General features: G+C 36.9%; 1 protein-coding gene across 1 annotated transcript in view; it reads right to left on the bottom strand.

The window, feature by feature from the left end:
- LOC137010397 (protein shisa-8) overlaps window positions 1-7,071 on the bottom strand; it is an 86,326-nt gene extending 79,255 nt beyond the window's left edge. Inside the window, exon 1 of the mRNA XM_067372556.1 lies at window positions 6,527-7,071. Coding sequence (XP_067228657.1) covers window positions 6,527-7,071 — 545 coding nt within the window. The remainder of the gene's footprint in view (window positions 1-6,526) is intronic.
- Window positions 7,072-12,846: the final 5,775 nt, after the last annotated feature.

Here is a 12,846-nt window from a genome sequence, read left to right as displayed (position 1 = left end):
CTCATATTTAATAATGCCCCAAAATAGGCAGTTAAAAAAATTAATTTAAAAAAATCTATGGGGTATTTTGAGCTGAAACTTCACAGACACATTCAGGGGACACTTTAGACTTATATTACATCTTGTAAAAAAAACGTTCGATGGCACCTTTAAGTAATATATGCATGTATGTATAAGTATATAAATATATTTATATTTTTAGATATTTAAATTATATATAAATGTACATATTTTTATAGAAATATAAGATATATTTCTTAAATATATACATGTATGTGTGTGTATTTATATATACATAATAATTATACACAAACACAGACTCTTATTTTGTACACGATAATCACGATTATCGTTGAACAGCCCTATACACAACTTTTTTTATTACACAAGCAATTAGGGAAGGGAAGGCGTAGGACATACAGCGTAAGCTTTTTGAAGAATACGGAAAGCGAAAGCACATGCAAGGCGTTCATTTGTGTTTATAAAGCATATACAGTTGTATTTTTTTAGAAAATTACCAATGGTTTCTCTAGATAAGACCCTTATTCCTCATCTGGTATCGTTTAAAGCCCTTTGAAGCTGCATTGAAACTGTAATTTTGACCTTCAACCGTTTGGAGACCATTGAGGAGAATAATCCTGGAATGTTTTCCTCAAAAACCTTAATTTCTTTTCAACTGAAGAAAGAAAGACATGAACATCTTGGATGACATGGGGGTGAGTAAATTATCAGGAAAATTTTATTTGAAAGTGGACTAATCCTTTAAGTAGAGCAATAAGGTTTATCGTAGGCCTACGAACACACAATTGCTTTACTAGAATGTTCATAAAAAGGGTAAACAAGAGTACAAGACATATTAGCATATCCATGATTTGTTGTTGATGGAAATTTACGAGTGGGCAGGGTAATTAACTCCCCAGGAGGCGGAAATATGTTTACCATTACAGATAATGAAAGAATCAAGGAGTTATATCTTCAGAATTTTATTTATACATATTGCAGTAATTTTACCGTTTGGACAATTTTAGTTTCTCAAAGGAAGTAAATATGTAACAATTTTATAGATGAAATTCCTTTTTTTTTCCTAGTCCAACTTGAATTGCTTTTTGTTTTTTGCACTTCAACATTAATTTCTTCCTCATTACACTGCCAAATGTGTCAAGCGTGATTTTTGTCCTTTTTTCCCTTCTGAAAAGCTGTGAAAAACACCCTGGAGTTTTTGACTTGTGGGTAAATAAAGTGCAGCAGGTTTCACTGTATTCATGAGGTTTGTAAGGAAGGACCTGTGAGACGTCTCCCGCTGGTTTCTGCCTCACTGAGGAGTTTGTTTGTCTAGTGCATTCATAGTTCCAGGGCCAGCTTTGGGAATCATCTCTATCGGACGTAGTAATGCATTTTTAATGCGACACAACTGTATTCTGTGGCCCAAGTTTGTTGGTCAGTAAAGCTAAATATAGACTAGCAAAAAAACTCTATGAAATGAGAGAAAGAGAAATCTGTATTGAGTTTTATCCGTAAAATGAACCACAAGCTCCTCCAATGTACATGTGCATAAGACATTCAGTGTGTATTTCCATCTGGAAGATCTTTAATGTGTTGTTCATATGAATGTGCCAGTTTTAAGAGTTTACAATGACATTCATCATTTGAAACCATCAGGAATTGATTGGCACATGACAAGCCATTTCACACTTTTAGGAGCCTTCCAAAAAGCTGGCTAGTGGAAAAACTATATACAAAAATATAATTAAATATCATGAAATATCAGACATCACTGGTGAAAGATGCCCTGTTGAACCAGATGGTGTAGTTACGACATCAACCACCAGGGGTTAACTGGACCATGCTAACCAGACAATCCTTGACCCGTTCACCTCCGCCTGCTGAAAACAGAAATTTTGACCAGGACATGGAGGCTGAAGGTGAAGTTAGTCCTCGAGAGCATCATAGCCGATGGTAACTATTTTTTCAAGTTCACAAATATTTGCTATTATGGCTAACTCCTGGTAAATTGGTAGCTACATGGGTTACACTTTAATTCGATGGTCCACTTTAGACATTTGATTCTACTACCTATAAGTAACTTTGCAACTATGTCAACTACCTTACAAAATTAGTTGGCATGCACAGTTGCAAATTAATGTTAGCTGACAAAATTGCAAAGTTACACTTATAGTTAGAAGAATGTATAAAGTGAACTGTTGAAATAAACTGTAACCACTACATGTATGAAGAAAGTAAATAATACGGAAGAGGATTAGGGCCAAGCAATAATAAAAAAATAAAACCATCTTGAGATTAAAGTTGTTAAATTTCGAGAAAAAACTTGTTAAATTTCGAGAAAAAAGTCTAAATAAAATGTTGAGAATACGACTTTTTTCTCGTAATTGAATGACTTTATTCTCAACATTTTATCTTGACTTTTTTCTCTAAATTTAACAACATTTTCTCATAATTTAATGAATTTCTTGTCATAATTTAACGACTTTTTTCTCGTAATTTAATGACTTTATCCTCAACATTTAATCTTGACTTTTTTTCTCTAAATTTAAAGACTTTTTTTCTCATAATTTAACGAATTTGTTCTTGTAATTTAATGACTTTTTTCTCGTAATTAATGACTTTATTCTCAACATTTTATCTCGACTTTTTTCTCGAAATTTAACGCGTTTTTTCTCATAATTTAACGAGTTTATTCTCAACATTTTATCTCGACTTTTTTCTAGAAAGTTAATGATTTTTTTCTCATAATTTAACGAGTTTATTCTCAACATTTTATCTCGACTTTTTTCTAGAAATTTAATGATTTTTTTTCTCATAATTTAATGAGTTTATTCTAAACAGTTTATTTCGACTTTTTTCTTGAAATTTAACGATTTTTTTCTCGTAATTTAATGACTTTATTCTCAACATTTTATTTCGACTTTTTTTCTCGAAATTTAACGACTTTTTTTCACATAATTTAACGAGTTTATTCTCAACAGTTCATTTCGACTTTTTTCTTGAAATTTAACAACTTTTTTTCTCATAATTTAACGAGTTTATTCTCAACAGTTCATTTCGACTTTTTTCTTGAAATTTAACGACTTTTTTTCACATAATTTAACGAGTTTATTCTCAACAGTTCATTTCGACTTTTTTCTTGAAATTTAATGACTTTATTCTCAACATTTTATCTCGACTTTTTTCTCGAAATGTAATGACTTTATTCTCAACATTTTATCTTGACTTTTTTCTCGAAATTTAACGAGTTTTTTCTCGAAATGTAATGACTTTATTCTCAACATTTTATCTTGACTTTTTTCTTGAAATTTAACGAGTTTTTTCTCGTTATTTAATGAGTTTATTCTCAACATTTTATTTAGACTTTTTTCTCAAAATTTAACGAGTTTTTTCTCGAAATTTAACAACTTAAATCTCGAGATGGTTTTATTTTTTTATTATTGCTTGGCCCTAATCCTCTTCCATAAAATAACGTCCAATCTGATGCCGACTTTAAAATTGAAATCAGTCATCTTGGTACAATGTGTGTGTTCACTTAGGACATGCTCATTAAAAACGTAGTTTCTGACCTTAATTTTGTCCTTTCTCATGCTCCTTCTTTTCTCCCATCCTCTTAACGTGATTCTTTATTTGCGTGTTCACACATTTTAGACATTAAAAAAACATTAAGGAGCCACGTCCATTATTGCCGGGATGATCATGCAACTATGCACTCAGCACTCAGTGTTTACTCAGTAATCACACAAACACTCTCTCGGCCTCTGTTTTACTAGCTCTGTCTTGGTAAAACTCGGCATGTCCGACCAAGAGACTTGTCAAGCATGCACATAAAAATAATACAAGTAGAAAGCAGCGCGTCTGTGCAGTACAGTTCAACCATCACTCGTCATTTCATGCTGAATTGGACTGATTTTACACATGAAAAACAAACCCACAGCAGCGAACACGCAGTTTGCAAACGTACTTGCATATGATACGCCCTTCAAATACACTGAAGGTAATTATTAAAGGTCAGATTATGCATAAAAACGTAAAGCCTGAAGGACTCAATCCGGCACGGTCTGTTTGCTCAGAGCACACGTGCATTCGCACACCCAAATGAAGCACATCATTTCGGTTTCTAGACATTTCACCAGTCATTAGTCACTGTTCTGACCCTGCAATTTTATAAGGTCAGTGGCATAGGATGGGCTTTGTGGATGTGTGTTTGTGAGCATGTTGGGCTCTATACTGGCTGATGTGTGTGTTGGATGAATCCAGTCATGTTGGCCTCATTGGATTTTCAGAGCTGGTCAATAGAATCACTCTCTCGCTCTCCTCGATGTGCCTTTGTATTTCATCCCAACACACACTATATATGTTGCCATTATGACACACACACTATATTTGCTACTTTTGCCACCCATTTATCGAGCCTCATTAAGCATTTCTATGATAAATCGTGTTAAATTACAACACGTCGCTAGCTTGCCCTTCCAACACTGTCTGTGTCATTGTGCACATCTCACACACACATATACAATCCCTGTGTGTACTGAAACCCAAGTACGTCCTTACCAAGAGAAATTCTTATAAACTTTAATAAATTCAGAAATGTCTGTGCCATGTTACTTTTTTATTCCGTCACAAACCGTAAAAGATGTTTTTTTTACCCACCCCCTAAAATATCAAACAGCAGATAATCTATCATCCGTTCTCTCTCATGCACACTTTCTATCTCGGGCATGGCATGCTTCCAGCCCTTATCAATAGCCCTCATTAAATCATGGTGGTGTCTGTCTGCCATGCCACATTACGGATGAGAGACAGATAGCTGGACTGACGTCCCACTCTTCCCATCCCCGGAGGACAGCGCTCCGCTTCCCCTCGTGCCGAAAAGACCAAAGTGTCAACTTTATTTACATTATGATGGTGTCGAGTGCTTTAAAATAATTATTTCTCTTTTTTTTACATGCATGATTTAGTCAGAACACATAATAGAGGAGTAGAACCATTTACATTTTTCATTGTGCTTCTTCTTTTGAACTGATTGCAGCTAGAACTGTATAGTTTCAAAAGCTGAGGTCTGAGAAATAAACATGAACGTATGATCTTAGAAGTACTCTGGGGTGCAAATGTCTAAGACCACACTGAAAATTATTTTGAAATATGTAAGACAATGAAAAGTTATGATGTAAAAGGATGTAATAATATTTCAGATTATTCACTAATCAAATTTGTGACACTGATCATGTGACTTTGTACAGACAGTCAGATGTTCTTGCTTCCACTAAAGCACGAATATACTCTTTGAATCATCTTAAATTATGCAGGAGACATGAATATCAGATTTTATACAAACTTGTAGAATTTATGCAACTCAAGAGCTGCTGTCTTTAAAGCATATACAAAATATTAAGACATTTTTTCAGGTTTTAACTCAAATTGTTACGCTAACAATATAAGTTGTAATGAAAAACATTTGTATTTCCAAAATAGAAGCTTTTTCACTAGTGGTCTCAGATGTTTGGTCCTCTCTGTGGTTATTCCTTGGTTCTTTGCAGAATCTTAATATTCAAGAAAGATCTCTTGTCTTATCAAGAATAATATAAGGTTCTGAAAACTATATATTGAACTGGCTTTATGGTTCTTTGAGGTTAAAAAAATTTCTTGATGTTACATTACATGTTTTTTAGATTGGCGTATTGCCTTGAGTATTAGTATATAGAGAGTTTTCTAAAGACCAACACTCCAAATGGGGTTTTTCACAGTGATACCAAAGAAATATCTCAATAAGCTCCTATGTGCCAACACAAACTGTTGCTCAGTGGTTCTTCATGAATGAAAGTAAAGAACCTTTACTTTTTAGAGTTAAGATGATCAATAGTCTGGTAACACTTTAGTATAAGCAACACTTATAAACTATTAACTAAAATTTTTTCCTCAATAAACTCCTAATTTACTGCTTATTAATAGTTATTAAGGAAGTTGTTAAGTTTAGGTATTGGGTAGGATTAAGAGTGTAGAATAAGGTTATGCAGAATAAGGCATTAATATGTGCTTAATAAGTACTCATAAATAGCCAATGTTCTATTAATATGCATGCTAATAAGCAACTTGTTGAAAGACCCTAAAATAAAGTGCTACCAAAAGTTCTTTATGAAACTCAAAATGGTTCTCCTATGTACACAGCTCATCTGCAATTAGATTACATAGAGAACGCATGGAGATTTTGCCTGAATCTCCTTCTCAGATTTTTCCACTGAGAAAAACAACCTCACACGTGCTTCCTCTTCAGTTTCAGAAGACACCTCAAACTGTGTTCAGATTTGTCTACAAAAGTCTACAATAGAAAGTCAGAGATTTCAGTGCACCAAGATCAAAATGTTTGATTTTTACAGCTCTGTATTTTGACTGCATGTCAACATTTTAAGTAATTTCAGATGCAACATCTAATGCAAAGTTGATACTTAAATGAGACATATCAGAGAACTTCATTAACGAACAACCTCTGAGCTATGAAGTCATCCTTACACCCACTCACCTGGAGTTTGTCATGTCCGTCTGTCCTCCTTGACTTTTTTCCAGGCCCAGTTTGGTGAAGATCCCAACCAGCACCATGATGGCCACCACTCCACATATTATGTACACGATCATGTGAGTGCGGTCTCGATCCGGTTCCTCCTGGACATCCGTCACCGGAGCTGCCGGCTTGCCAGTGTTGGCCCACACCGGCGTGTCGTAGTTGGAACAAGACGTCTGGTCCAGGCTGTGGACCTTGAACTGGCAGCAAAATCGATAGAAGCAGGAGCCGCAGCAGAACAGGTAGATTCCCGCGTTACAGTTAAACGGAGGATCCCATTGCCCCATCACGTCGTAGTAACCCCAACAACGGCTCCCGACTGACGGGATCTCATCTGCGTCTGACCCCGGGGTCGCAAGAGTGACCTCCGGAGCACCCGACGGAGAAGCCGTCCGATTGGTGGCTTGCACACCTGTGCTGGCAGTGTTGGCTTTTTGACCGTAAGAAACGTAGCTCAACAGCAAAATAGCAGTTAACACATTCAAAAACAGGTGTGAGGCAGCCATGGTCCTCTTTAGTAATCCCACAATGCGTATCCAAAAATGCAACAGCGCCACTGGGGACAATTAAGTTAGTGGAAGTGTAGTTAATGTGAACCAAAAAAGCAAGTTTGCTGAGCAAAGAGTTATGTCTCCAAGTTTAGAGCAGGTTTATTGCTGACTTGTTGTCCGGCTCCTAAGAGAACGGCAAGCTGATACAGGGAAAGCAGCCCTCATCAGTGAACAAGACGGAGAGCTTTCCACTCCACTTCAGCACACAACATGCTCGCTGTTGTCATCACTACAGGGAGAGAGCGAGAGCGAGCAAGATTCCTCCCTTTTGGAGAGACTCCAGATTCAAGGATCTCACCTTGAGAAAAACTGTTTCGTGGCCCGAGAGAAAAAAAAACAGCACTTGGTAGAATTCCAATTCAGAAGCCTGAAGGAATCACGGCGTTGGAATCAAGCCTTATCCGTGATCTTTGTCCTACCGAACATTGCATGATGCCAGCGAGGAAGAGATGCCTCACGCTACAGTTCGTAGGTAATCTACAAGTCATTCTGTGTTTTCCACCGTTCTGTTCCCTCAAAGGAATATCTGTTGATCTTTAGTCCTCCTGATGCTTTTGTTTTCACAATCAAGGTGTCTTCCTTCTGCTCAGTTCTGTCCCCTGTGACAAAACACCAAACATATTGTCATACACTCTAGTTTTAGTTTTTAGACTCTAGTTGGAAAAAAAGGAGAAAAATATTAAAGATTTCTCCTAATATGATGTTATAATTCTGAACATATATACAAATATATTCCGTCCCAAATATATTTCACCTTATACTAAGTGTAAAAAAGGTAAATGTTAATCAGAATATATAGTTATAGGTCTAAATATGTAAATATAAATTTAAAAAACACATTTGATCTCAAAATAACAGGGCTGATCTGATCTGCAGAACTCTGTGAACATGCAGCTGTATCTCACATTGGGCACTTTTGATCAGATATTCTCTCTCTGCTTCTCTCTCGCTCACAAACATACTTGCAGTCCCCAAAGAGAAATCACAAATGAGATCTCTTTTAACATCTCCATTCTTTCTCCTAGGCCACAGTCTCCATTAAATGGAGGACTCAGATGCTTCTCCTGAGGAGAGTTTCAACAGAGATGGCAACATTGTCTCAAACTGTGCTCTGTTTCCACCAAGACACCAAAGTCTGCAATTTCAAACTCATTCGTAATCAAAATCTACACTACTCGCATTACGTTTAACTTTTATTTCTTCAAAGAAATTTTATCAGAAACATCTGTGACAAAGTTGCTACTCAAACAAACAGCGAGAAGTCTCCTGAGCTATAAAAGAGCAACCTCTGAGCAACATCGACACATTTTCCTCTGGGTTTGTGTGGCTTCTTTGGGGCCTCTTCTTAGTTTTTTCTATCATTTTGCAGCTCTATTTCCTTTGCTGTCCTTCTGAATCTACCACACACACACACACACACAGAGAGAGAGAATGAAAAAGAGGGTCTCAGCATTACAGCTCCTCGGTTTCTTCACTTAGAAACCCCACACAAAACACAAAACGATCACACACACACACTAAAAGTCTCAACAGCACACCTAATCCAGCTTCCAAAGCACCTGCTCTAAGCTCTCTCTCTGTGTCTGTCTTTCTCCATGTGGATGAGGCAAAACGCACGGTGCAGATGCACACGTCTCAGAATGCAACAGATCAGCTTCCTACAACGGAGGAAATGCTTCTGAAGCGTAGAATCTGAATCCATCGGCTTACCCATACGCTGTTTATGAAAACAGGCATACTGTATATTGATATATGTATAGGATTGTTATAGATATATCTCTATATGTATGTGTTTTCACTGGAGGCTCTGAAGAAGTTCTCCTCAGAAAAAGAAAAAGTGACAGTGGATGACAGATGAGTGAGGCAGACCAACAGATGGCAGGTAATCTTTATTCTCCTCAGTTTTTTCGTCCCAGTGCATTCCTGTTTCTCCGTTCCCAGCCTGCCTGATTCCGTGTTCCAGGGATGGTGTGTTCCCGTGTGGAGTCAGGAACGAATGATAGTGGCTTGCGCTCTCCCTCTCCCTCCCTCTCTCTCTCTCTCTCTCACTCAGTTTGTCTCGTGAGCGAATGAGCGTATCTCGTTTGCTCACTCGCCCCCCCCACCCTTCTTTTTTTTTTTTTCTCTGTCATTGACACCTTCTCCCTCCTTTGTCCCATGTTTTGTTCTCACTGTTCAAAAATATTCCTGTCATTTCCCCCTGTTTCTGTCTGTTCCTGCCTCCTCTTTGCCATATGTTTACCTGCTCTCACTGTCTCCGCAACCTGCTTTCCGTTTTTTCTTTTCTTTTTTTTTTTTTTTAGTGCGTCAGTCAAGTGCGTAGGTTTGATTTTAACATGAATGGGGACATAAAAGCAGTTCAGGCCAACCTTTTTTGTGTTTATGACCACAATTTCATGTCAAATAAAGCCTTTAAAGTCACCATGAAACGGAAGTTGTGATAGTCCTTTCTTCCCTATTGTGATGTTTATCTAAGTGTAATAGCTCCCCGAACAATTAAAAATGTAGGGCGGGACTTGATTTTGTCAATCGGGAATCGGTTGGATGGTTGTGGTTTGGTATTGCTGTGATGTCATGTGAGTGACAGGACGCCCCGCCCTCACGCAGTACACACATCATCGGGGAAGAGAGAGGGGAAGTTACTTTGCGTCAAAATTATCAGTAAACATGAATTTTTAAAGAAATAATGATGTGCACAGATAAATCATTTATAATAAATACTGCAATATTCCATAAAATAATATGAATTTTGATATCATGGTGACTTTTGTGTTTAAGGGGCTTCTTAATCATTGTGGAGAACATATTATTACAACTTCTGTTTCATGCCAATTTAACTCAGGTAATGTCAATTGTATGAATCATTTCAGATGCGGCCAAAATTAAAACACCAATCATTATATAAATTTGGTCGAAATTTCTAGGGAAAATTCAGTAGTCACTGGAAATTAGGAACATGAGTCCCTATAAATTCTATGCCCTTGGCGTTAATTATCCATTGCTTCTTTTTCTGTCTGTCTGTCTCTCTCTCTCAAAATCTTGTGGTTCAACAGATGACTGCAGCAGTGTTTACTAAGACAGCAGGTCACAGATCTGTGTGTGTGTAAGTGTGAATGTGTGGCATGTGTGCAGCACTCTTTTGGGGTTTGGCTGAGATGATGGGCAGGAAGCAGCAGGAGATTAACGGAACAGAGGGATCATGGAGAGGAAGGAATGATGGAAGAGAGGAGCGAGAAATATGGACTGAAGAGAGAATAAATTTAAAGGTTTAAAGGAACGATGGGTCTTATTTTTCTTGTAAAAGCAAAAATATGTGTGAATCTAATGTAGAATATTTTAATCTAAAAAACAATGAATAAATAATTTCCAAATTGCAGACATTTATTCAAAGCAATTTATAGAATTGCTACATGTATTAGTGCAGGTACTGAATGTGTGTGGTCGAAATCACTCAACTCAACTTTGCTGTAGTAGTTTGAGAAAAATTTATTTATTTATTTAAAAAATCATGTTTGGGGCACCACCACACATACTGTATAAGATTCATTGTGACAGTTTTCATGACTACTAAATGCATTCCTCCTGATATTTGTTGCGAAATACAATAATTAAAATCATCCTGTTCAACACTTTGGATTTTTCCAAGCAGAATAGTACAGTAAGTGCACAGATAACAGACCCATTTAATAAAATATGGGTATTAAAAATAGAATTATAGAATCATGATTCTAGTCTATAGAATCAGCCAACACATTTTTAAAAATTCAGAAAAATTTAAAATTTTGTTACAAATACCACCATGATGTACTCAGCGATTTTTTGCATTATAGTTTACTAACATGTAATGTTACTATATGCTTAATTGTCATGAAATTAAATATGGACTAAGAAAAGAGATTTATTTTAATTGAAAGAAATAATGTTCTTTTTACCTCATATCTCGAATATCAAATACAGATTCAAAAGAAAACAATGCAGAACATGATAGCACATTTTTACACCATTACATTCTCAGTATTTCCAGTGAGCCTGTGTTGCAACTGCAGTTGGGGAAGTGGGGTTTATTCATTCTCCTTGTTACCTGGACCGAGAAATTCACGTTTATTTCTCAGCAAAAATTTGCTGGATGATGCAAATAACATCATCCAGCAGAATTTTGACAGCTCCAGGGCTATACTTCTGAATTTTTGAATTTCCGCCCATGGACAGTCAGATCGGCAAAGGGTTATTAAAGTCCGCGTGAACCGGAAGTTGTAAACGACTTTTGTCCAGTGCTGTGACGTATTTCCAAGTGAAATGTAATATTGAATTAGAGGGCAGGGTTTTACTTTAGTGTTCCTCCTCTCCATCTCTCGCTCATAGCAGACTAACGGTTGGAGGGGAGTGGTTTAAGCGATTTCAACCCAAGCCGTCAAACTGATGTCATTAGAGAAGGGGCACCGTTGCAGAGGGGAGGAGCATTTTCAGATTTTGATTAAATATTACAAAGCCAAAAAATTTTTTTGTGTGGATTGACTTGCACGGATGAATTGTTTACCACAAAACTAGCAATTTGAGCTAACAAAATAAATAAGGTCAATTTTGATTTCATGTGTACTTCAAGCGAACAGTAACTGTAAGGGTAGGTTTATTACTGAAAATTGTACTGTCTTCTCTTTAACAACATTTTGGTAAAAAGGCAGCATCTTTCTTTACCTGTATGCGACAGCATTTTGCATTGGGTGAAACTGACAGAACAGCAGTTTCTTTCATTTTTCCCCTCTGTTTGGCCAAAAACACTGTGTTCATGGTCATTCAGTTTGAAATGTTGACTACAAACATGGAGGTTTTTCAGATTTCCTGTTGTGGTGTTCTCTACATATTTACATTTCTTTGCAGGCTGTAGCCACTACCTACAACACTGTGGATCCTTCACTGGATCCATTCCCACTTTGAATTCCCAGGAACAATACAAGTCGACTCCATTATGACTAAAAGTTTGCTAAAAAGTATTTCCTATTAAAGCAAGGCAGAATTTGACTCTGGTCAAGTGTATCCATAGCAGACTGGCCTTGAATGGCAGCATGCCCAGTACTTTAATGGTGTTGAAGTTTTCCTACCTATTTGGCAAAAGGGAACAACAGCCTTTTTTCCATTTTATCTAGTCAGGTAGCACAAAAAAATAAAAAATAAAAATACAAAAAAAATCACCTTTTCTACTGTATAGGCTGCCGAGTTTTATAAAAAAGCCCATTTCTCCACCAAATCGTAAAGGTTACAACAATACTTTCCTGACCGCTTTCGTGAGATTCACCCACTGAGAGTTGAATAAAAAACAGCAGAGACAAGGAAATAAACGAGGTCAAGAAAAGAACAAGAGGAACAGAGGGAGAATAATCTGCATATATGATAATGTTTTTGTTGAGTGTTTTGGTTGCCGGTGGCTCTGTGGGCTTTGATTGCTGTTAAATATTTCTAACTCATTTAAACAGGCTGATCTACAGCACTGATGTTTCAGAAAACGGGCCGGGGCCAATAGAGACTGGGGTGGGGGAAGCTTAGCCTTCAACTGGCCACGGAGACTCATCTCACGCAATCCAGTCTTACTGCTTTTGATCACTTACATATCCACATTTACAGTCAATCACTTTTACGGTGCATTCAAGGTGTTCTCTGTGAACTGAACCCATTGCATTTGTTTCCCTGTGTTTCTTCCTGTTCCCATAGTATCTTTGTACTCAAAATGAGTCT

The sequence above is a fragment of the Chanodichthys erythropterus genome, chromosome 3 (assembly GCF_024489055.1).
Source record: "Chanodichthys erythropterus isolate Z2021 chromosome 3, ASM2448905v1, whole genome shotgun sequence".
Lineage (NCBI taxonomy): Eukaryota > Metazoa > Chordata > Actinopteri > Cypriniformes > Xenocyprididae > Chanodichthys > Chanodichthys erythropterus.
This window is presented reverse-complemented; position numbering and strand designations above follow the sequence as displayed.